General features: G+C 48.4%; 1 protein-coding gene across 1 annotated transcript; it reads right to left on the bottom strand.

Moving 5' to 3' along the window:
* Window positions 1-15: 15 nt before the first annotated feature.
* On the bottom strand, window positions 16-25,858 carry ABHD12B (abhydrolase domain containing 12B). Its single transcript, XM_060270689.1, has 13 exons — window positions 25,597-25,858; window positions 18,185-18,318; window positions 15,902-16,004; window positions 15,536-15,655; window positions 14,818-14,848; window positions 14,255-14,300; window positions 14,033-14,162; window positions 11,717-11,754; window positions 9,527-9,609; window positions 8,024-8,106; window positions 5,992-6,070; window positions 2,415-2,539; window positions 16-143 (listed from the first exon to the last, which is right to left on the bottom strand). Exons 1-13 carry the CDS (start codon window positions 25,707-25,709, stop codon window positions 119-121), a joined length of 1,110 nt encoding a protein of 369 aa, XP_060126672.1. The 5' UTR covers window positions 25,710-25,858; the 3' UTR covers window positions 16-118.

Genomic DNA, 25,858 nt, shown 5'->3' with positions numbered 1-25,858 from the left:
AAACGAAATCCACTCTTCCTGTTCATGGCTCATTTTATTATCTGTAGCAATTTGAGCTGGACAAGGGCGCAGCGTTCCTTGCGGGTGGCAGTGGCTGTTTCTTCCTGCGTTCCTGCTGTCACTTAACACTCTGGAGGAAGTTTCTGTTTGGGGGCAGGAGGGAAACAAAGAGTTCATGATTTATATTCCTTTCAACCAGGGGCCATGCCAAGTATCTACTTAGGCAGGGCTGCCTTAAGCCTATGTGGCGCCGAGGTGCAAAGATCCGCCCGGCGCCCCCCACACCCCAGGTTGCCCAGTCCCAGGCGCGCAGGAGGGCAGAGCCGGCCAACCCAACCGCCTCAGTGTCTTGCTGGTTCGGTCGCCCCCAAACTCGTAGTGCAGAGCCACCCGCAGCAGAAGAGCGCGGGCTGTTCCCCAGACTCAACTCTCGGGCCCCGGACTCTTGGCCTGGCACCCCTGAGAGCCGGGTGCCCCGCACCCCTAGCACCTATGGGTAAGACGGCCCTGTACTTAGGCTGTCCTTGGGCTGGGACAGAGTTTCCCGAACTTGGGTCTCCAGCTGTTTCTGGACTACAACTCCCATCACCCATGACCATGGGCCCTGCTAGTTAGGGATGGTGGGAGTTGTAGTCCCGAGTTTGGTAAACCCTGGTGCAACATTTGGGCAGAAGAGTACACTGAGTATGTGGGTGCACATATATGCCTTTTCAGTAAATATGGAAGGTGCGTTTGTTTTAAATTGGGGGAAGTGAACCACTTGCAGTAGACCAGCTGCCTCTAATCTTCCCCATTACCTAGGTCAAGTGTAGCCAATGTTGTTTCTTCTGACAGACTACAACACCAATATAACATGGAGGAAGCCACATTAGCGCTGCAAGAGCTGCCCGGCCACTGAAAGCCACCTCTGACCACAGGCCCAATTAGAACAACAAAAACTTATTATTTATACCCTGCCCATCTGGCTGGGTTTCCCCAGCTACTCTGGGTGGCTTCCAACAAAAGTTTTAAAATACATTAAAGCACCAGTCATGAAAAGCTTCCCTCAACAGGGCTGCCTTCAGATATCTTCTAGAAGTCAGATAGTTGTTTATTTCTTTTAGATAAGATAAGATAAGATATCTTTATTGTCATTGTCCCCTTGCGGGGACAACGAAATTACTCGGTTGCTACATCCACTCCGATAAAGCATTCCGCATAATCCAAAATTACAAAAACCTAATTAAAAACAGTAAATATAATACAAAATAACAAGTATAATAAGATGACTTCAAAGTCCAGGCCAGGCATCCCCAAACTTCGGCCCTCCAGATGTTTTGGACTACAATTCCCATCATCCCTGATCACTGGTCCTGTTAGCTAGGGATCATGGGAGTTGTAGGCCAAAACATCTGGAGGGCCGCAGTTTGGGGATGCCTGGTCCAGGCTTTCCATTTAAGGCCAAAATCGCTCTAGAGAAGAAACTCTTCCTGAGACAGTTTAACATCTGATGGGAGAGCATTCCACAGGGCAGGCGCCACCACCGAGAAGGCCCTCTGCCTGGTTCCCTGTAACTTCACTTTTTGCAGTGAGGAAACTGCCAGAAGGCCCTCGGTGTTCGGGTTGAACAATGGGGGTGGAGACATGTTCCCTCCACCTGCCATACTGATTTCTGCAATGATCACAGAGTTATTTTTAAAAATACTGAGGTTATACTGCTAATGGGCAGGAGGGTTGTTGGACAATCTCTCTCATCAAGGTGCAGGAGCAATGAACAACGGGGCCTCCCTTCTTGCAAAGAGCCAAGGCAAATAGCCTGGGCTGAAGGCTGCTTCTTGGGCTTTCCAGCACAGCAAATTTCCACATCCCCCTCTCTGCTGGAGCAGGCAGATGCATGAGCCCAGCTCCCTGCTGCATCCCAGCCCTCAAAAGTGTCAAAGGGAAATACTACTACTACTACTACTACTACTACTACTAATAATATATTATTTATACCCCGCCCATCTGGCCGGGTCTCCCCAGCCACTCTGGGCGGCTTCCAACAGAAGAATAAAACACAACAATCTATTAAACATTAAAAGCCTCCCTGAACAGGGCTGCCTTCAGATGTCTTCTAAAAGTCTGGTAGTTGTTTTCATTTTTGACATCTGTTGGGAGGGCGTTCCACAGGGCAGGCGCCACCACCGAGAAGGCCCTCTGCCTAGTTCCCTGCAACTTGGCTTCTCGCAACGAGGGAACCGCCAGAAGGCCCTCGGTGCTGGACCTCAGTGTCCGGGCAGAATGATGGAGGTGGAGACGCTCCTTCAGGTATACAGGACCGAGGCCATTTAGGGCTTTAAAGGTCAGCACCAACACTTTGAATTGTGCTCTGAAACGTACTGGGAGATCGGGGACCCCATTCTGCAAAAGTGTTGCTCTTCCTTCCGCCCACTTACTTCAGGATGCCGACAAGATCAGGGTGGTAGGAAATGTAATCGTGTCCGAAGCCCATAGCAGAAGGGAAAGGAATAAACACTACGTTCTCTTTCTTCTCCGAGGCGTTGTATGCAATCTCAAAGAGCTGTGAGGGAACAAATGAGGCAGGTTGAGAAACAATCTCCCAGGACATTATATACAAGATATTCTATACAACTAGCTGTCTTATTACAAAAGAATTTCAGAAATAGACTGGAAAGAGAAGTTGCTGAATAGCAACTTATTACCAAACTTAAAACCATGGAGAGACCTGGTCTGAATAGAGACATTGGATTCTTATCTCATTATACATCTCACCCCTTGCACATCTCACCCCTTGCTTTTTCCTGTAAGACCAACTGCAGTCATTAACAGTCGTCCACAGGTTCACCATACCTATCAGCCAATCACCCATTCCCACCACCCTTCTGAGTAACACCCCTCCCAACCCTCTCACTGTATATAAGGGTCTGGTGACTTCTGTTTCAGGGTATCTGAAGAAGTGTGCATGCACACGAAAGCTCATACCTATGACAAACTTAGCTGGTCTCTAAGGTGCTACTGGAAGGAATTTTTTATTTTGTTTTGACTATGGCAGACCAACACAGCTACCTACTCATAAGGCTTAGTTTCCAGACACTTGATCATTTTGGCTGCCCTCCTCTGTACACGTTTCAGCTTGTCAACATTCTTCTTAAATTGTGGTGCCCAGAATTGGGCACAGTATTCCAGGTGTGGTCTGACTAAGGCAGAATAGAGTAGTACTATTACTTCCCTTGACCTGGACGCTGTTGATGCAGCCTAGAATAGGACAAAGGTCCGTATAGTTAAAGCTATGGTTTTCCCAGTAGTGATGTATGGAAGTGAGAGCTGGACCATAAAGAAGGCTGATCGCCGAAGAATTGATGCTTTTGAATTATGGTGCTGGAGGAGACTCTTGAGAGTCCCATGGACTGCTAGAAGATCAAACCTATCCATTCTGAAGGAAATCAGCCCTGAGTGCTCCCTGGAAGGACAGATCGTGAAGCTGAGGCTCCAATACTTTGGCCACCTCATGAGAAGAGAAGAATCCTTGGAAAAGACCCTGATGTTGGGAAAGATTGAGGGCACTAGGAGAAGGGGACGACAGAGGACAAGATGGTTGGACAGTGTTCTCGAAGCTACAAACATGAGTTTGACCAAACTGCGGGAGGCAGTGCAAGACAGGAGTGCCTGGCGTGCTATGGTCCATGGGGTCACGAAGAGTCGGACACGACTAAACGACTAAACAACAACAACAAAGAATAGCGTTAGCTTTGATTTTCCTGCTGCATCACACTGTGGACTCATGTTCACTAAGTCCCCTAGATCCTTTTCACATGTACTGCTAGTAAGCCAAGTGTCCCCCATCCTATATTTGTGCATCTGGTTTTCCTTACTAAGTGCAGAACCTGACATTTGTCTCTACTGAAATTCATTTTATTAGCTGGGACTCAGAATCAGAATTCAAAATGACCTTAACAAATTGGAGAACTGTCTTCTGCGACATTAGCTACCCCTCCCAGTTCGGTGTCATGTGCAAATTGGATGAGCACCCCCTCAATTCCTTCATCCAAGTCATTTATAAACACGTTGGACAACAACAGGCCCAGGACAGAACCCTGCGACACCCCCACTTATCACTTTTTTCCAGGATGAACCATTAACTGCAATACATACAATACCATGTAAAAGGATCAAATTGAGAAACAGAGACACATGACTTGGGTTTTTTTTTTATGGTTTTATGAGTTTATGGTGGCTTCTCCCCCCTTTCCCTCATTTTATCCTCTCAACAGCCCTGTGAGGTAGGTTAGGGCTGAGAGAACTTGCAGTGGCGCTCAGCTATGTTTTGCGAGCTGGGATTGGAAACATCATCCTGTTCTGACAGCCTCTTTACTACCCCTCCTGCAAAAGGACACTTTGCGTTGCAAGGTGAGGCTGTGGTTTCATTTCCACTGTCGAAATCCCCCACCCCCGGCTTGGCCCTGGCTTAAAACTTCTGATGCCACCATTCTCCAAAAGGTTCAAAGCATGTTGCAGCATTAATAACAATAATAGAAAAAATTATATGTAGAGTGAGCAACCTATTCACCACTCCCTCTCAAAATGAGCACCCTAGTCCCTCTGAAATAAATGCAGGTTGCTTTGAATGGTCAGGAAATGACTAAGCAACAAGGAATTCAAAGGCAGTAGTTGCAAAGGATGTTTTAATAATAATAATAATTTATTCTTTATATCCCGCCCATCTGGTGGGGTTTTAAAGCATCGCATGGGGACCAGTCGCCCTATGGCTGTTGGATTGCAACTTCCGTCAGCCCCAGCCATCCTAGCCCAGAGCCAGGGATGATGGGAATTATAGTCCAGCGACCCCAGGAGGGCCAAAGCTTCCCTAGCCCAGTTTGAAAGTGTAACCCAGGCATCCCCAAACTGCGGCCCTCCAGATGTTTTGGCCTACAACTCCCATGATCCCTAGCTAAGAGGACCAGTGGTCAGGGATGATGGGAATTGTAGTCCAAAACATCTGGAGGGCCGAAGTTTGGGGATGCCTGGTGTAACCTATTTGTGACTGACCTTGCACTTGCAGCCCTAGAATGGCAATGACAAATGGTCGCTCGCCTAGGGCGAGGAGAACTGTGTCCCCAGGTGACCAAACAAGGAGCCTTTTGTAATTATGAAAATCATAGAATCATAGAATTATAGAGTTGGAAGAGACCACAAGGGCCATCCAGTCCAACCCCCTGCCAAGCAGGAAACACCATCAAAGCATTCTTGACATATGCCTGTCAAGCCTCTGCTTAAAGACCTCCAAAGAAGGAAACTCCACCACACTCCTTGGTAGCAAATTCCACTGCCGAACAGTTCTTACTGTCAGGAAGTTCTTCCTAATGTTTAGGTGGAATCTTCTTTCTTGTAGTTTGAATCCATTGCTCCGTGTCCGCTTCTCTGGAGCAGCAGAAAACAATATTTCTCCCCCCTCCATATGACATCCTTTCATATATTTGAACATGGCTATCATATCACCCCTTAACCTTCTCTTCTCCAGGCTAAACATACCCAGCTCCCTAAGCCGTTCCTCATAAGGCATCGTTTCCAGGCCTTTGACCATTTTGGTTGCCCTCCTCTGGACACGTTCCAGTTTGTCAGTATCCTTCTTGAACTGTGGTGCCCAGAACTGGACACAGTACTCCAGGTGAGGTCTGACCAGAGCAGAATACAGTGGTACTATTACTTCCCTTGATCTAGATGCTATACTCCTATTGATGCAGCCCAGAATTGCTATGGCTTTTTTAGCTGCTGCATCACACTGTTGACTCATGTCAAGTTTGTGGTCTACCAAGACTCCTAGATCCTTTTCACATGTACTGCTCTCAAAATAATCCATAGTTCTGCCCCCCCCCCGACCCCACCCCACCCTGCCACCATTTTACTGGCCATTTGAGCAGATAACCATGGAGGCTTCTTTCCATGGCTGCACTTCCTTCCCACTTTTAAAAGAAATGAAGAAAGAAGATTAGAATAGTACAAAGGCTTCGTTACCTTTCTTCCCTGCTGTATTGGTATGATCGCGTCATCTTCTGAATGTACGATCAGGATAGGACTCGACAACACTTGGACGCTGCAGATGGAGACAGAATTCAGTGAACCAGCAAGCATTTGGTTAGTCTGGTTTTATCCTGCATCTTTGGCCAAACCCTGGCCCCCAAAGTGATTTGGAAAATTGGAACACTAGATAATTAAATTTATATACCACCCTTCATCTGAAAATCACAAGACAGTTTATAAAATAGGTGGAACTTTAGTCGAGAAGCGGGTTAAATCAATCAGTTAAATTTGCCCGACCCAGGTGGCGCTGTGGTTAAACCACTGAGCCTAGGGCTTGCTGATCAGAAGGTTGGCGGTTCGAATCCCCGTGACGGGGTGAGCTCCCGTTGCTTGGTCCCAGCTCCTACCAACCTAGCATTTGGAAAGCATGTAAAAATGCAAGTAGATAAATAGGAACCACTACAGCGGGAAGGTAAACAGCGTTTCCGTGTGCTGCTCTGGTTTGCCAGAAGCGGCTTTGTCATGCTGGCCACATGACGTGGAAGCTATACGCCGGCTCCCTCAGCCAATAATGCGAGATGAGCGCGCAACCCCAGAATCGGTAACGACTGGACCTAATGGTCAGGGGTCCCTTTACCTTGAATTTAAAAAATAGTTTTTAAGCAAGAGTCATACTTTGTCTTTAGATGTGAGGTAGAACAATCTTAGAAGAGGCATATTCTCTCTCTCTCTCTCTCTCTTTTTAAGTGTGAGCGCAACTACAAAGCCTTTCCTGATGGCCCACCTGGTCCGATACAGTGGTAGCAGCCCCACCAAACAGGGAACCGCTGTAAGAGTCTAGAAGTACCATGTGGTTTTTATTCTAGAGGACTGGGCTGGGCAGTGACCAGTGACCCAGTAAGCAGCAAAAATTGTCCCTCCTTTCTCATCAGGTTGATCATTTGGTGACCAGGCAGAAAGTCAAAATCCCCATCCTCATCTAATTTTTACAGATCCCCTGAGGAGAGAGTTGTCTCTATCTGCATACATAGAGGAAGTCTGCAAGAGTGAGGGGTAAAACCCATTTTGGTCAGGCACGTGGACCCCAGTGGGGTGACGACCAAGGGTGAATGCAGACCCCAAAACAGTTCCCCAACCTGTGCTTCCCAAATTAAATTGCAATTTGAATAGAAAATTTGAATACCACTTGGTTGTAACAAAACCTCAAAATGGTTTACCAAAAATCTATTTTTTTAAAAAAAAATATATATATATATCCATAAAGGACAGTTTTTTAAAAAAAACCTTCAAACAACTATTTAAAACCAACAATAACCTAAAAAACACACATGTAACTTCCATGTGTCTGGATAGACTTGCCTAAACGAAAAGGTTTTCCACAGGCGCTGGAAACGGTACAGCAAAGATAGCTGTCAATAAGTAGGGAGTTCCAAAGTGTAGCTGCCACCACACTAAATGTGTACGATGAGTATTATGTAGCACCTATAACGCTGCCAGATCCGCAGATCAAAGCAGTCGAGAAGGCACATGTGCGAGACGAAATACTCCATAATGTAGAATGTTGATGGATGTTTTAATCTTTTTTTAAAAAGTTTATTGCCGATTTTCTATTTCGAATGTTTTAAAGAGTTGTTTTCACTGAACAGCCAGTGTGGCGTAATGGTTAGAGTGTTGGAGACCAGGGTTCGAATCTCGCCACTCAGCCATGAAGCTCACTGGGTGACCTTGGGCAAGCCACCATCACTTCGCCTAACCTGCCTCGCAGGGTCGCTGTGAGGATGAAATGGGGAGGAGGAGAACCACATGCACCGACTTGAGATCCTTGGAAGACAGAGGTGGTATATAAATGTTAATGATTATGATAATATTATTCTCTTTGTAAACCACTTTAAGGGTTTTGCTTTGTTTTTACAATTAAGTGATGCATGCCTTTTATGAAAGGACACCAGTTTTGCTCAAGTGTACACAGACTTCTACAGGGATACGTGCCCCAAACAGAACCCACCTTGGCACCCTTTGGACTCACTTTTTGTCGTTTGGGAAGTACATTTCCGCGAGGGCCATCGTGTCTAAGATCAGATAGTCAAAGCCAGGAAACTTGCGGTAGATCTGTTTCAAGAAAGTGCTTGTTAGAAGAAGTCGCAGCGGAGCAGAGAGCCTGAAGAAGGGTGGACATTTTCCATGGATGGAAAATGCCTTTGTGCAATTGCCCCAGTAAATGTGTCAGCAAAGCACACATAGGTGTGGGTTAGGGTGGGTCTCTATTGCTGCAATATCAATGGCAAGAGGAATCCAGGTTCCAAATATATCACCTGGCTGGTTCACTCCAGCAGAGATCCCTCTGTGGACCAGATCACGCGCACACACACGATTTCCAGCGTCTGCGCAGGCGTGATTTCTGGTGCCGCAGAAGCGAGTCCGAGCAGGCGGTTCGGCTCGGGGGCCGGTTAAACGACCCCTGTGGGCCCACTTGTGGCCCATGGGCCTTAGGTTGCTGATCCCCGATTTTGGTTTTCCCCAATGGTAATTACATTTGCTGGCCCAGAAAAGGCCTTTAGATCATCATTGTTTTTAATCTACGCCAGGCATCCCCAAACTTCAGCCCTCCAGATGTTTTGGGCTACAATTCCCATCTTTCCCAACCACTGGTCCTGTTTTGTAGGCCAAAACATCTGGAGGGCCGCAGTTTGGGGATGCCTGATCTACACACACAGTTTGATAAACCAATGGCACAAAGGCACAATAATTAAAAAAAACCACACACACACACACACAGCATAATTAAAACACACAACAAAGCTAGCATATAAATGTCCATGGTAAGACAGACTCATTAAAACAGCACAAAATGAGAACACGAGGTGCAGATCGAGAGATGAAGGGAATGCCTGTGTAAACAGACACCTCTCGAGAAGCTGGCAGGTCGCCACTTTCGATAGGGAGTCTCACATTTCGGGACGTTCCAGCACCATTCCGAGCAACTGGTACTGCCTCCAACTCAGAACAGACCAATGAAAGTCTTTCTTCACGGAACACATAGTTGAACTGTGGAACTCACTGCTGCAGGAGGCAGTGATGGTGACCAACTTGGAAGGCTTTCAAAGAGGATTGGACAAATTCATGGGGCAGAAAGAAGGCTATCGACAGCTACTAGCCACAATGGCTATATCCTCTGGTCAAAGGCAGCAATGCTTCTGAATACCAGTTGCTGGAAACCGCAGGAGAAGAGAGTTGTGCTTGGATCCTGCTAATGTGTTTCCCATTGGGGCATCTGGTTGGCCACTGCGAGAACAGGATGCTGGACTAGTTCTGATCCAGCAGGCCTCTTGTCGTGCTACATTTTACTTTTGCTCAAGGTACACTTAGAGGCCGTACTTGGCTCTTGGGGCTGAAGTCCCCCTTGCCAGCCAAACAGAATAGAAATTAAAATCACTTGCCAAGTGGCACACCACGCTGTTTACAGAGTTGCTCGGCAAGCTGTTTCAGTGGCACCAGGGAGGGGTTGCAAAAGAAGAGCCCTAAATCTTACTTTTGTAACGGGGATGGTAGCGGCTGCATCCCGGATGTTGGTATAAGGAGCCTCCAGAACCAGCGCGTCGACTATGGTTCCATCTGCAGCGGGAAGAGGTGGGAATTAGAAAATTAAAGCGGAAGCAAACGCAATTAAGCCTCAAGCAATGGAGTCAAATGACAAGAAAGGAGATTCCTACTGAACTTTAAGAAGCACTTTTGGGTGGTAAGAGCCGTCAACAGTGGAACGGACTCCCTCGAAAGGTGATGAACTCTCCTTCCTCGGAGGTTTTTATAAAGAGGTTGGATGGCCATCTGTCGGCGATTCCTTAGCTGTGATTCCTGCATTGAGGAGATGGACCCTTGGGGGTCCCTTCCAACTCTACGATTCTGTGATTTAATTCTGCAATTCCATGAAAAGCCCTTGGAGAGAGAGATGCCATGACAAAACCCTGGAGAAGGGCAGTTTCTGCCCACCGGAAGACAAATGCAAGAACCAGGACAGCGAGTTATTCCAGTCCGACAGAGACAAAATGTACAGAAATCCAGGCTGACTTGAACAGGCAACTTGCAAAATTTGAGGAGGGTGTATCTCTCTATCAGAACAATGCAAAGCAGATTCCAACAAAATGGAGCCGTGTTTGATTGCTGCCAACACAAAATCATCGCAAGGTTGCAATGTAGTCTTCCACCCCCTTGCAATGCAGGAATTGCAGCTGGGAATCCCATGTCGAGTTCCACTCTCATCCCATCTTTCCGGAGCTTCTCGGCTTCCTCACCACCCCAGTCTCTTCCAACCCCTATAGACCTAGGGGCAAACTATATGCAGTTGTGAATGAGGGGCACTGGGAAAGTACATAGTAATGGCGTCAGGAATGAGGATTCAGCAGAAGTATGGGAGAAAGTGGGGGGGGCAGTTGTATCTGTCATTTGTGTTAACAGCCTCTCACTTGACGTCATACGCAAACAGATCGAGCAAGCGAGCCTTGGCACATATTTACATGAGTGGGCTCCCCAAAACTTGATGCTCAGTTGGACCCCATCCAGAGGGCCATTTTCGAAGTGGGGGCGGGGATTTTGGCGTGAGTTCTGCGATTTGTGCAGGAATTGAATTGGCCCTCTGCACCGCAGTTCCATAGAGAGAAGCCACACAAGCCTCAAAGGGGGGCTCCCCAACCGCAGGATCTCACCCCTCCCACCCTGTTGCTTCATGCACGCATTGACAGAGAGAAGGGCATTTTGAACATGCTCGGAAACACCCTTGAGGAACCCCTGAACTGTTCTGCATCCGCTGAAGCAGATTTCAGGGCCAAATCTGTACCCTTGACTATGCAAAAGCCAATCCCCTCACTTCCAGGAGGAAAAGGTTTCATAACCCTGTAGCACAGGCCAAATTAAAAGACGAAATTAAAAAACGCCTGCTTCTTGGGAGAAAAGCAATGGCAAATCTAGGCAGCATCTTAAAAAGCAGAGACATCAGCTTGCCGACAAAGGTCCGTATAGTTAAAGCTATGGTTTTCCCAGTAGTGATGTATGGAAGTGAGAGCTGGACCATAAAGAAGGCTGATCGCCGAAGAATTGATGCTTTTGAATTATGGTGCTGGAGGAAACTCTTGAGAGTCCCATGGACTGCAAGAAGATCAAACCTCTCCATTCTGAAGGAAATCAGCCCCGAGTGCTCACTGGAAGGACAGATCGTGAAGCTGAGGCTCCAATACTTTGGCCACCTCATGAGAAGAGAAGACTCCCTGGAAAAGACCCTGATGTTGGGAAAGATTGAGGGCACGAGGAGAAGGGGACGACAGAGGACGAGATGGTTGGACAGTGTTCTCGAAGCTACAAACATGAGTCTGACCAAACTGCGGGAGGCAGTGGAAGACAGGAGTGCCTGGCGTGCTATGGTCCATGGGGTCACGAAGAGTCGGACACGACTAAACGACTAAACAACAACAGCACAGGCAATTCCTACACTCAAAAGTACGCACACATGGGCTCTCTTCTAAGCTGTAGCTCAGTGGCAGCAGAAGGTCGCAGGTCCAATCCCTGGCATCTCCAAATCGAATTTAGGAACAGCTCCCTTTCCTGAAACACTGGAGAGCTGCTGCCTGTCAGTGGGGACAGCACTTTGCAGCTTCCTATGTACCCACAACCAGGCCCCCTTGGATTGTGAGGCCGTGACCCTTCCACACACACAGATATTCATAATTACCTTTTTCTTTCAGCCTCCTAGCAGTGTTGGTAGCAATTCTGCGGGGAAACAGGAAAGAGGGATGTTGTCACATCGCAGGCCCAGAAGATCACTCCTGGATCAGGCCAATGACCCATTGAGCCCAACATCCAACGGGGACCGGCAATAATAATAATAATAATTTATTATTTCTTCCCCAGCCACTCTGGGCGGCTTCCAACAAAAGTTTAAAGATACATTAAAACACCAGTCATTAAAAACTTCCCTAAACAGGGCTGCCTTCAGATGTCTTCTAAATGTCATATAGTTGTTTATTTCTTTGACATCTGATGGGAGGGCATTCCACAGGGCGGGCGCCACTACCAAGAAGGCCCTCTGCCTGGTTCCCTGTAACCTCACTTCTTGCAGCGAGGGAACCACCAGAAGGCCCTTGGAGCTGGACCTCAGTGTCTGGGCTGAAAGATGGGGGTGGAGATGCTCCTTCAGGTATACTGGACCGAGGCCTTTTAGGGCTTTAAAGGTCAGCACCAACACTCAGGAACATACTGGGAGCCAATGTAGGTCTCTTAGGACTGGTCTTATGTGGTCTCGGTGGCCGCTCCCAGTCCCTAGTCTAGCTGCCGCATTCTGGATTAATTGCAGTTTCCGGGTCACCTTCAAAGGTAGCCCCACGTAGAGCGCATTGCAGTAGTCCAAGCAGGAGATAACCAAAGCATGTACCACTCTGACGAGACAGTCTGCGGGCAGGGAGGGTCTCAGCCTGCGTACCAGATGGAGCTGGTAAACAGCTGCCTTGGACACAGATGCCTGTGGGAAACCAGTGAGCAGAATTCGAACACAAGAGCCCTCTCCCCTCCTGCAGCTTCCAGCAATTGGTGTTCAGAAGTTCTTCTGCTTCCAACTATGCAAAACAATCATGGCTAGTAGCCATCAATAGCCCTCTCCTCCGTATTTCTGTTCTCAAAAAAGTATGAATTGCAGGAGGAGAGAGTTGCTCCTGTGTTCAAATCCTGCATGCAGATTTCCCATAGGCATTCAGTTGGCCATTGCGGGAACAGGAGGCTGGACTAGATGGGCCATGGCTTGATCCAGCATGCTTTTGTTGTGTTTCTTTTAATTATGATTATTAATTACCCGTCCTTCACCCTAAGGCCCCGGGATGGGTTGCAACATTAAAAAGTGTTTAGAACAACTTACCATCAGAAAAATAAGGTGGGTCTTAACACATATATACACCTCAAGGGTCAAAAGCCAGTGGAGTCTAGAAGTGTGTGTTCAGCATAGACACCAACTCCTAGGGGCTCAAGTCCTTTCACCGCCCCTCCCAATAAAATATCAGGGTGGGGGGTCAATGTGGACAACCATCAGTTGCAGAAGAGCCCAATTGCAGAGTCGAGTGTGGCACAGCACAGCTGCTCTGACTGGTGGCTCACAGAATCATAAAACTGTAGAGTTGGAAGGGACCCCAATGGCCATCTAGTCCAACCCCCAGAGAAGCGGACACGGAGCAATGGATTCAAACTTCAAGAAAGAAGATTCCACTTAAACATTAGGAAGAACTTCCTGACAATAAGAGCTGTTCGGCAGTGGGATTTGCTGCCAAGGAGTGTGGTGAAGTCTCCTTCTTTGGAGGTCTTTAAGCAGAGGCTTGACAGGCATATGTCGAGAATGCTTTGATGGTGTTTCCTGCTTGGCAGGGGGTTGGACTGGATGGCCCTTGTGGTCTCTTCCAACTCTATGATTCTATGATTCTATGAATGGTTGTCCTCCTCCTGCCATGGAGGGTAAGGAGGGGGGGAGACAGTTCCCAGGTGGTGGTGGTGGCATTAGGAGGAGGCAGACAAGCACCAGAGAGGAGGAGCCACCGGCTGCTGCCTCATTTGGCTCCTCCCATCGTTCTGACGTCCCGTGTATGACATGCACAGGCTCCCCAACCTTCTGCTCAAGTTGGCGCTTCTGGTCTTCAGCAATGTACAAAAGTGTCAGACACACCTCTGTGGGGAAGGAGTTCCACAGCTTAAGAGGCCACCACGGAGAAGGCCCTTTCCTCCTGGGCCACCCCTTCTCCTCCCAAGTCCCTGGGGGCAGAGAGACGACCAAAACGGCCCCCTCTGCTGATCTCAACAATCAAGAGGGTCTGTTGAAAAAGAGTATTTTAGCCCAAAATTTCAGGGCAGACCAGTCAGCTGAAGGGCATCTCAAGAGGGGGTTTGTATGTGAGGTGCATATTACGCTGAAAGTGGGATTGCTGTCTAACTGCCCTGGTGCTATCGTGAGGACAAATCACCATGAATCCACAATAAAGAAGGCACCTCGGGCTCAGAACGCAAAACCTACCCGGTACCCAGGGAGTGTCCCCACATGAGGACTGTGCTGTTACGGCTGCGGGCTTTGACCCAGTCGTAGACAAACAGGATGTCCGTGGTGAAGCCGCTTTCACTGGGGTGGCCGGTGGAGTCCGCGTAGCCTGGAGGGAGGGATGGGATGAAGGATCAGAGGAAAAATACATCATCTGCGTGTCCCGCAAGACCCCAGCATTATTTGTGCGTCGGAACTTACCTCGGTAATCAACAGCCAGGACATGGAAGCCGCCGTCACTCATGGCCTGTTGACGAAAATGAGCCAAAACGTCCGAAACAGAAAGCTAAAAGGAAGTCCTCCTTCGCACAGTGCAGAGTTAAACTATGGAACTCACTGCCACAGGAGGCAGGGATGGCCAGCAACTTGGGTGGCTTTGAAAGAGGATTGGACAAATTCGTGGAGGAAAAGAGGGCTGTCATAGCTACTAGCCACAATGGATGGTCTGACTCCATAGTCAGAGGCAGAAATGGTTCTGAACACCAGTTGCTGGAAACCACAGGAAGGGAGAGAGCTCTTGTGTTCGAATCCTGCTTGCCTCCTTCCCATTGGCTGCTATGAGAACAGGAGGGGGGGGACAACTCGATAGGCCATTGGCCTGATCCAGCAGGCTCCTCTTCTGTCCTTGCTTTGATGGTGCTTTGATGGTGTTTCCTGCTTGGCAGGGGGTTGGACTGGATGGCCCTTGTGGTCTCTTCCAACTCTATGATTCTATGATTCTATGTCCTTATTTTTAAAGGGGAAGAGGGAACATCACAACTTACCTTTGCAAAACGAACTCTGTGACCTGCCGCTCTGTAAGAGAGGTCAAAGACAAGAGCCAAGTGTTCAAATCATCATTGCCGGTGATCAAAATTGCTAACTTGCTTATTTCCAGAATGACTCATAAACAAAACACAAGCCAGCATGGTTTAAAGCAAGCATACTGTATATTCCTGCGTATAAAACTACTTTTTAACCCAGGAAAATCTTCTCAAAAGTCGGAGGTCTTCTTATACGCTGGGTCGTATTTCTTATACAGCAAGTATATCCCAAACTCTGTATTTTAACTGGAAAAGCTGGTGTTCGTCTTATACGCCCAGTGATCTTATACGCCGGAATATACAGTAGGCAAACTCCAGCCCTCCAGATGTTTGGGACTACAGTTCCCATCATCCCTGACAACTGGTCGTCAGCTAGGGATGATGGGAATTGTAGTCCCAAACATCCGGAGGGCCGGAGTTTGCCTATGCCTGGTTTAAAGTTTTAAAGTAGTTAAATGAGCAAGACTATTCAGGCCCACACCAGCCACAGGAGGGGGAATGGGGCCACGGGACGCCCTTGGTCATTGAACCCGGGACCATTCCGCTTGCAGGGCAGGTGTCCTGCACTACGCTACAGCCCTTCTGCCCCAATATCCAGACAAGGCATGCAGAATAACAACAGAGAAGTAGAATAACAGAGCACCAACGCTGCCTTTGTTCCTTTCGGTCTCAAACTCACCTGGTCCCCCCATTGCCATGGAGATAGATTATGATGGGATTATCGTCCGCCAGGGCCTCTTCGTACCAGCTGGGGCCCTTTCCCTCAGCCTCCTCCCGCATGTTGTCAGGCAAGGAGTGCCTAAGAGGAGAAGCAAAAGGCCTATTCAACCGCAGTGGGGACTGCCCCATTGCGGATGGAAAGGGGGAGCGGTGAGGCTGCGTCTGCCCAGATCGGTGCACAAAGCGAGCCTCAAGCTCATCAGCTAAAAACACGGATTTGCGCACAGAGAAAGTAGAAAGCAAAAGTGAATGGGAGTGAGACTCGGAGGGTGACACGCAGATCAGCCCACGGCCCCTGCCAGGCCAAGGGGGTGCCCTTACTCACCAAATCCCAATCGTGATCCCCGGTTCGGAGGTGAGGTAGAAGTTCCTCGTGTGATTCAGGTATACTTCGGGCTTCTGGTAATCCACCCCAAGGGGGAAAACAACTGCAAAAGAAGTTCACTTTGGAAATTTGCTTCTTGGCTAAGGCCTCGCATTCCCCAAGCGCCCCCAACACTTGTCAGTGCCACAATAAGCGGGCGAGGAGCACCTCTGCTTTATGACTTCGAATGAATGGGCAGCAAAACAAAAGTGTGCGCGTGACATGGCAAAAGTGGACACAGGACAGTTTTCTCCCATCTCTCGGAGCACTAGGACTTGTGGACATCCAGATCTTAGAATCTCAGGACAGATCTTAGAATCATAGAACCGTAGAGTTGGAAGAGACCACAAGGCCCATCCAGTCCAACCCCCTGCCGAGCAGGAAACACCATCAAAGCATTCTTGACATATGCCTGTCAAGCCTCTGCTTAAAGACCTCCAAAGAAGGAGACTCCACCACACTCCTTGGTAGCAAATCCCACTGCCGAACAGCTCTTACTGAAGATGAAACAGCTCTTACTGGAGATGAAAGAAATGACCTCCTCATCCACAGGGCACAGTTACCACAGCGGAACTCTCTCCCACAAGAGGCAGGCAGGGGTGGCCACCAAGTTGGATGGCTTTAAAAGCAGATTGGGAAAATTCACGGAGGAGGGGGCTACTAGAAGGTTCTTTTTAGGTTCTCAGTGCGGATTACTTAAAGTGCTTTAATTCGCTCTGTCCAGGGCATCCTGGGAACTGAAATCATAGAATCGTAGAGCTGGAAGGGACCCCTCAGGATCATCTAGTCCAACCCCCTGCCACACTGGAAAATGCAGCTGTCTCATATGGGGACCGAACCTGCAAACTTGGTGTTATCAGAAGCAACTGAGCTATCCAGATATGGGTAGCTCAATGCGGGTAGGTATCCCCAAGAGAATACTGCCAGCACACTCACCAAACTACCCTTCTCAGGATTTGGGGGATAAAATGATATCAAAGAGATATAAGCTTGGAATGCAGGTGTGCCCCTCTCTCTCCTGGAGAGCTGCTGCCAGTCAGTGTAGAGACAATACTGAGCTAGATGGAGCAATCTCCTGACTCAGCTTCCTATGTTCCTTTGCTCCCAAGACAAAACCTGTTGAGATCTTCCTCTCCTGCCTTGAGAGCAGTACATGTGAAAAGGATCTGGGAGTCTTGGTAGACCACAAACTTGACATGAGTCAACAGTGTGATGCAGCAGCTAAAAAAGCCAATGCAATTCTGGGCTGCATCAATAGGAGTATAGCATCTACATCAAGGGAAGTAATAGTACCACTGTATTCTGCTCTGGTCAGACCTCACCTGGAGTACTGTGTCCAGTTCTGGGCACCGCAGTTCAAGAAGGATACAGACAAGCTGGAACGTGTCCAGAAGAGGGCAACGAAAATGGTCAAAGGCCTGGAAATGATGCCTTATGAGGAACAGAAGAAGTATCTGAAGAAGTGTGCATGCACACGAAAGCTCATACCAAAATAAAAACTTAGTTGGTCTTTAAGGTGCTACTGAAGGATTTTTTTTCTATTTTGCTTCGACTCAGACCAACACGGCTACCTACCTGTAACTAGTGTTATGAGGAACAGCTTAGGGAGCTGGTTATGTTTAGCCTGGAGAAGAGAAGGTTAAGGGGTGATATGATAGCCATGTTCAAATATATAAAAGGATGTCATATAGAGGAGGGAGAAAGGTTGTTTTCTGCTGCTCCAGAGAAGCGGACACGGAGCAATGGATTCAAACTACAAGAAAGAAAATTCCGCCTAAACATTAGGAAGAACTTCCTGACAGTAAGAGCTGTTCGGCAGTGGGATTTGCTACCAAGGAGTGTGGTGGAGTCTCCTTCTTTGGAGGTCTTTAAGCAGAGGCTTGACAGGCATATGTCAAGAATGCTTTGATGGTGTTTCCTGCTTGGCAGGGGGTTGGACTGGATGGCCCTTGTGGTCTCTTCCAACTCTATGATTCTATGATTCCTGCAGCAATGACTCAGGCTGGCAAAGACCTTCCTATTCAGACAGGCCTTTAGATACAGAAGTGCAGGAGATCTTGACCCCTGGGCAGCTGTCAGGGCAAACTGGCTTAGTTTGAGATAAAGAAAGATGCGGTTCGATACCAAGCAAACCTTTGATCAGAAATTGATTTCCAGAGGTTCAGCCAGCCTCTGGGGAAATCTTTGCTGCAGACCGTTTAAAGATCAATAAGCAAGCAGGCAATAAGCAAGGAGAATACTTACGGAAATTAAGAAAGACAAACTTTTGCAGCAGCGAAGGGAACGTGCGGATGATGAAGGGGATGGAGGCATACAAAATAAATACATTCAGAAGCAGCGTCTTGATTTTACTGGCTTGGAACCAGTCTAGAAGCCCCCTAAAAGATAAGGAGATAAAAAGACTTAAATGAACAAAGAAAGGGCAGTGATCATTATTTCCATATTATTTTTATTCATTGCATTTGTATCCCCACCTTTCCTCCAAGAAACTCTAAGCGGCCTACATAAGTTTTCCTCCTCCTCATTTAATCCCAGCAACAGCCCTGCGAGGTAGTTTTGGCTGAAAGGTAGTGAGTGTTGAACCAAGGTCAGCCACTTAGCTTCATGGCCGAGTGGGGGATTTGAACCCTGGTCTCCCGGGTCCTAGCCTGACGCTTTAACCACTTTGCCACACCAGCTCTTCTCGCAGTTCAGTGTTCAAACCTATTTGCATCTTACAACAGCCCTGTATGGTAGGCCGATGAGAGAGTATTTCCGTACTGGAAATGGGAAGGCTCAGGAGAAATGGATCCCAAAGACTGCCGAATGCCTCACCCACTCTGAGCAAGAATAAGAACTGAATATGGCCCTTTCGCCGTTTCTATCTGGGCCTCAGGACTCTGCACAGCCACATCCTCCTTGCATGTTTTTGCCTGGCTGAACTGTCTGTCCCCTTGAACCCGATACCACCTTCTTCTTCTTCTTCTTCTTCTTTAATTTAATCTTTGTTGGTTTTAAATATTGCATCCATTCACCACAAAAAGAAAAAGAAAACACATCAAATGCAAAAAAAAAGAATGTTACATATAAAATAAAGTTCTTCCATGCCTTGAGACTTCCGTCTACCTCAGTGTGGGTCCTTTGTTTCCTTGTTGACTGCATATTGTATGACATTTAACTTATCATAAATTATCTATAATCTTTGTAGCATATGACATTGCAGAAGTTAATCAAAGCATGTCAAAGATTTCATATGGGAACAATGTCCCTTTAAATATAATCTGTATATATACCATTCTTTGTTAAGCTTTTGATCTGTCTGGTTCCTAATTTTTCCAGTCTACCGAAACTCCTCCTCTGGCCACCGTTAGGGTGGGCCTTGCGGCCCTGACCTCTCCAGGCTCAGGACCAAGCTCCGCCCCCGGAAACCTTTAATGGAATACTTCTCCATTTGCTGGGCAGGTGATGACCTATCCTGCCCCCCTCCTTCTTTTTTATGCAAATTTCCATCTGTCAGGGATGTTTTAGTTGAGATTCCTGCTTTGCAGGGGGTTGGACTAGATGAGCTGAGGGTCCCTTCCAGCTCTACAATCCTAATACTTTAGCTGCAATTCCTACATTGCAGAGGGTTCGACTAGATTAGCCAACCACCTCCCTCCTCTGTCTCGCTAGATTTTTACACAAGAGAGATGCAGATAATGCTCTTGGCTTCTGATGCAACAGTTGGCTCAGCAAAGGTCTGGGCCCACACACGCCCCAGCTGAGGAGCGATTTCGCTTTGGGGTACTTTGGCAAGGCACCGAAACACACCCAAGAGCAGCATCTCAACTTGCTGTGATGCAGCAACCAAAGGACGACCGCAATAGTCAGGTTCCAAACAAGCAGAACTCGGTTGAGTAACGCCTGGCAGCAACACCCCCAGAGCTCACGTCGCCCTTGCTCCCTACCCTTAGGTAGTGGCGACACCACAAACTCCGAAAACCTGTCAAAGCACTTGCACACTCCCTGCATATTGCGGCAGAGTCACCTGTGGCAAGTGCCTATTGCCAAGTGCCAGTGCCGTCACCCACACGTCTTCCTCTCTCATCCCTGGAGGCAGTTCTGCAGCTGTTCCCACCCTTTTGATTTACTGAAACAGCTACAGGCCGGCCGTTGTATGAAAAAGCAAGCGGTTTCGTGGGACAAAACCAAGACAAGAAAACGGCAAAATGTCGCAGCGAATCCAAAACGTTGCTGAACTTCTTTACAGTACTTGGTTACGGTGGAAGATGCTTTAGTGTGTGAATTGAGGGCCAGATCAGAGTGGCCTGAGAGTTTTATTATTCGTTTGTTTCTTACGTTTATATCAAGGCGATGTACATGGTTCTCCTCACAACAACCCTGTGAGGTAGGTTAGGCGAAGAGAAGGTGAATGGCCCAAGTTCATCCAGTGCTCTTCGTTGGATTTTTTGAATAGTCAAGTTACTTTAGAGCCGGTCTAATGTAAATACTGTCTGTTTAAGAGAAACAGGTGCCAGTGTTTCTGTTAATTGCTCACAGGCATGGGCTCTGCTTCTTGTATATAAGGCTCTGCCAGAAAGCCTTCTGCATCTCTTAGTTAGATCTTTTCAGTTTGATTCATCTCTTAGTAGATCACTCTCTCAGTTGTTCTCAGTTTAAGAGATTCCAAGTTGAATCTTAGTAAAAGAGACTCTCAGTTTAAGAGATTCCTTAGTTGAATCTTAGTATGAGAGTTGCTTAGTTATAATGCTAGTTTGCTGTTAATTCTTGGGTAGTTTAATGGGAGTTTTGTGGGAGTTTGTGGGAGGTTTGGAATGTGGGAGAAAGCATTTATCTTTAGTTTAAAGTCTCTTTAGAGTCAGTTTGTTTTTCAGTTAAAGAAACCCAACAGTTTGTATTTTCATCTGCATACTTTTACAAGTGTGCAGCTAGTAAGGGGTTTCATATAAGGGAGATAATACCCTACGCTCTTGGTGGTGTTTTCTTAGCCAGGTCAACTTCTGACTGCGTATACTCTGCGTGAAGTGTACTTTAAAGGGCCGCTGGAAACTGGGATATATGATTTAGGTTAAGCAAGTTTCAATACCCAGTTTTCTCCAATATTATTCTTAACATATTCAATACTCTTCATGGTTGAGGGAAGATTCGAAACCCAGAACTTCCAGGGCCTGGAAAATCTGGGTTTGAATCACTATTCAGCCATGAAGCTTATTGGGTGACCTTGGGCCAACAGAAGACAACAGCTCATTTTAACATAATAAACTCATCAGCTGTGACTCTTGACAGGCCCAGGATAAAGTTGCTCATGACGGCTATTTATTTTAATTACAGCTCATCACCTGGGCCTATCTGTAGGCAGATATTTCAGCATTAGAAATAGCCCTAAAGCCCATCTCTGTGCGTTTGTAGGGAGGCAGGAAAGCTGGGAGCAGGGAGATTATTTCACACACAGTCTGGCTGCTCTGAGGTGGAGGGGGCAACAGTGAGAGGCTCCTGTAGATACCTCAAACTTTTGTACGGCTGGAATTAAGCTTACGGGTCAAAGTGAACAAGACTCTCCACCCACTTTTGCCTCTGGCCCCACCCACCTCAAGCATGTGGCCCCAGGAGGGAATGTGGCCCTTGAAAAGGGTTTCCCCACTCCAGCTGTTAAAAACTTTGGGGTGCTGCTTCAGTGCCCAGACCAGCTTGGGGGCTTATGCGCCTGCCACACACCCAGGCTGCAGGGTGGGGCCATGCAATGGTATTGTTTTGCACCAGAGTAGTAGGACCCACCAGGACCCCTGCCAGCCCCTCGAACCTTATCCCACTGCGCAGACTGGAACAGGGGTTCACCTTCCCCTCTGCCACCACAGCAAACTCTGCGAGGGCAGGATTTTATTTTTTACATAAAGACACACACACGGAGGGGAGGGGTTCCCAGAGCATGTGCAGAGTGCCCTGCCCATGCAACTGACTTGCCCCCCACAAAAAAATATCCCCAATATTAACAGAATGCCTCTATGCCAGATGGAGAAGACAGAAATGGGAGCGAGGCAGGAGGGCATGCAAGAACATAAATGCACTCTGCACATTCTCAGAGGCATAGGGTTAGCTGAGTGCTAACCCTAAAAACCAGCCCTTGGCACGATTGCCCTCAATTTCCTAGCCCCAGAGTAGCAGGGGGCAAAGAGAAGGGGCATTGCAAGGTACCATTGCAGAAGCTCAGGCCACAAGTAGCCATGTGCTAATTTTAAATAGTTGTTGCTGTTAATCGATTGCATTAATATCCCACTTTTTTTCTCCAAGGAGATCAAGATGGCACACATGCCCCCCCTCACTTAATCCCCACAACAACCCTGTGAGGTAAGTCAGGCAGAGAGAAGGTAGCGACTTGCCCAAGGTCACGCAGTGAGAGCTTCAAGGCTGAGTGGAGATTCGAACCTGGATCTTCTGGGCCCTAGTCAGACACTCTCTGACCACTGCACCACACTTGTGGAGCCAATGAAGAGGATGGGTTGCTGGGATCTTGCAAGCAATGGGCTTTTGCAAGCGGTCCAGACATTTTGGAAGCAAAGCCGAAAAGGGGTTTTGTGTTGTGTGTGTTTTTAAACAGAAGGTCTCATCCTGAAACAGCACTCCTGGCAGCTCTTGCAGATGGCAGATCAGAGGATTTTGGCCTCTCCTTACCTCCAGAGACATGGCCTCAGTTAAGAGGGTCAGGCAGGGAGAGTGTGGGGCAGACACCCCAGACAAAAGACCCTGAAGCAAAAGGTCTGTCTGACCCCCATTTTTTGGCCTTTGAGCTTCTGGAGGATGGATGGTGGCTAACAGATTGAGGTTGAATCCTGACAAGACAGAAGTACTGTTTGTGGGGGACAGGAGGTGGGCAGGTGTGGAGGATTCCCTGGTCCTTCAGGGGTAACTGTGCTCCTGAAGGACCAGGTGCGCAGCCTGGGAGTCATTTTGGACACACAGCTGTCCATGGAGGTGCAGGTCAATTCTGTGTCCAGGGCAGCTGTCTATCAGCTCCATCTGGTACGCAGGCTGAGACCCTACCTGCCCGCGGACTGTCTAGCAAGAGTGGTGCATGCTCTGGTTATCTCCCGCTTGGACTACTGCAATGCGCTCTATGTGGGGCTACCTTTGAAGGTGACTCGGAAACTACAACTAATCCAGAATGCGGCAGCTAGACTGGTGACTGGGAGCGGCCGCCGAGACCACATAACACCGGTCTTGAAAGATCTACATTGGCTCCCAGTACGTTTCCGAGCACAATTCAAAGTGTTGGTGCTGACCTTTAAAGCCCTAAATGGCCTCGGTCCAGTATACCTGAAGGAGCGTCTCCACCTCCATCATTCAGCCCGGACACTGAGGCCCAGCATCGAGGGCCTTCTGGCGGTTCCCTCGTTGCGAGAAGCCAAGTTGCAGGGAACTAGGCAGAGGGCCTTCTCGGTGGTGGCGCCTGCCCTGTGGTACGCCCTCCCAACAGATGTCAAAGAGGAAAACAACTACCAGACTTTTAGAAGACATCTGAAGGCAGCCCTGTTCAGGGAGGCTTTTAATGTTTAATAGATTACTGTGTTTTATTTTTCTGTTGGAAGCCGCCCAGAGTGGCTGGGGAAACCCAGCCAGATGGGCGGGGTATAAATAATAAATTATTATTATTATTATTATTATTATTATTATTATTATTATTATTATTACAAGAGCAACGGCACTTAAGCAAGGACCCAAACAAAGGAGCATTGCACATCCAGGTTTGGACAGGGTCCCACGCATGATCCCAAAGGTGGAATGGGTAGGAACAGGAAGTGTGCCAATGACCTTCGTCCCACTCACCCTTGGCTAACTGCCTGGCTCCAGAAACAGCACTGCAAATTTCCTAATGTGCAACAGTTCACACCCACAGTGCCGCCACCCTAGGGAAATGACAGCTCTGGTTAAATCTGGGAGGCGCAAAAGTTGCCCAAAAACTTCCTTAGCATTAAATGCTTGCTGTCCCAAGGATGGCAGTGGAGGAGAATGAACCGTGACAAAAGCGCGGCTTTTTTCTCTCACTTGTAACACCAGCAACTCGCGGTGTTGGAAGCTGAACGTTGGAAGATTGAGGAGAACATAATGTTGTCCTTCACTCCGCACAGTTAAACTATGGAACTCACTCCCGCAGGAGGCAGGGATGGCTCCAAAAACAGGCAGCTCATTCAACGGAGAATGGAGGGTGGTGTAGTGGTTAGAGTGCCAGACTAGAACCTGGTAGAGGCCAGGGTTCAAATCTCCCCCCCCCCCCGGCCATGAAGCTCAGTGGGCTCACACTCAGTTGATCACACTCAGCCTGACCTACCTCACAGGGTTGTTGTGGGGGTTAATGAAGGAAGGGCAGAATGATTTATTCATTGGAGAAAAGGGTGGACTATAAAATTATTAGGGACCCAGGTGGCGCCGTGGTTAAACCACTGAGCCTAGGGCTTGCTGATCAGAAGGTCGGCGGTTCGAATCCCTGTGACGGGGTGAGCTCCCGTTGCTTGGTCCCAGCTCCTGCCAACCTAGCAGTTCAAAAGCACGTCAAAATGCAAGTAGATAAATAGGAACCGCTACAGCGGGAAGGTAAACGGCATTTCCATGTGCTGCTCTGGTTTGCCAGAAGCGGCTTTGTCATGCTGGCCACATGACCTGGAAGCTATATGCCGGCTCCCTCGGCCAATAATGCGAGATGAGCGCGCAACCCCAGAGTCGGTCACGACTGGACCTAATGGTCAGGGGTCCCTTTACCTTTATAAAATTATTATTATTATTATTATTATTATTATTATTATTATTATTATTATGCAATAAGTACATCATAAGCAAACAAACTGGAACATTGAATTTGCTCTGGGAATGTCCTGGTTTGGAAAGCTTGAATCACTGGCACCCATCCTGAAAGCCATTAAAAAGCCCCAGGGAGCTCCAGCCCAATCACTCTGAAGCAATTCCCACGGCAATCAATGCAACTTTACTCTAAAGCAGTTTTCCCTAACCTGGCGCTTCCAAGATGTTGCTAGGCAACTGCTCCCAACATCCCTGATCATTGGTCCGGCTAGAACCTGGGAGACCCATGGTTCAAATCCCCACTCTGCCCTAAAGCTCATTCTCAGCCTACCCTACCCTGCAGTGTTGTTCCGAAGATAAAACGGGGACTAAACGAGGAAAAGCTGGGATAGAAATGTGACAAGCTGCAAATTCATTTTGGCCAGCGCTGAATCCCGCCATCTTTCAGCTCTCCCTCTTGTTCCAAAACATCCCTTTTCAGATCATCGCGCACGCTCCATTCCCATTTTCAGCCTCTCTTGAAAACAAATGATGCTCAAAATGCATGTGACCTTATTTTTTTGTTTGTTTGTTTGAGCGGGTGGGGAAATAAAAACAAACCCCTTCTCCTCGCCAGCGCCAGATGAAATCCGGCAGCAAGAGAGCGAGGAAGCGAGCGGATGGGATGGCGGCCGGGCGCACGCGCGGCTGGAGGCGGAGAGTGTCGCCGGGTGGAGAGGCGCAGCAGGTGCCCGGAGCGCGCAAAGCGGGGCGACTTAGAATCCTAGAATGGTAGCCTTGAAAAGGACCACCAAAGGCCATCCAGTCCAACCCGCTGCAATGCAAAAATCCCAACTCAAGCAACCTCTGTCTCCCGGGATGGAGAGGCCACCAGCTCCCTGACTTACCCGGCCGGTTGGAGGGGGGCGCTCGCTGCGGACGCGGCCTGACCCATGTTGGAAGAGGCGGCGATCCCCTTGCCCTGCGCCCCCGAAGGCGCCTCCTTGGCGCGCCGCTTCATCGTTCGCCGAGCCGAGCCGCTGCGCCGGTTCCGATGGATCGCCTTCTCCCCGTCTCCCTTCGCAATGGGCGGGGCGAGGGCGGGGCCACGCCCACCGGCCCTTCGGTTCCCGCGGCGCGCCTCTCGCTGGGGGCGGGGCTCGCCTGCCC

Source organism: Zootoca vivipara, chromosome 1 (genome assembly GCF_963506605.1).
Source record: "Zootoca vivipara chromosome 1, rZooViv1.1, whole genome shotgun sequence".
Lineage (NCBI taxonomy): Eukaryota > Metazoa > Chordata > Lepidosauria > Squamata > Lacertidae > Zootoca > Zootoca vivipara.
The sequence above is the reverse complement of the archived record's forward strand: the minus strand, read 5'-3'. Positions and strand labels throughout refer to the sequence as shown.

Coding starts and splice junctions, on each gene's coding strand:
- ABHD12B (XM_060270689.1), bottom strand. CDS start 25,709: ATGAAGCGGCGCGCCAAGGAGGCGCCTTCGGGGGCGCAGGGCAAGGGG. Junction 14,163..14,254: donor CCTGGCTGTTGATTACCGAG/GTAAGTTCCGAC, acceptor CCCTCCCTCCAG/GCTACGCGGACTCCACCGGC. Junction 11,755..14,032: donor GGACACTCCCTGGGTACCGG/GTAGGTTTTGCG, acceptor GTTTCCCCGCAG/AATTGCTACCAACACTGCTA.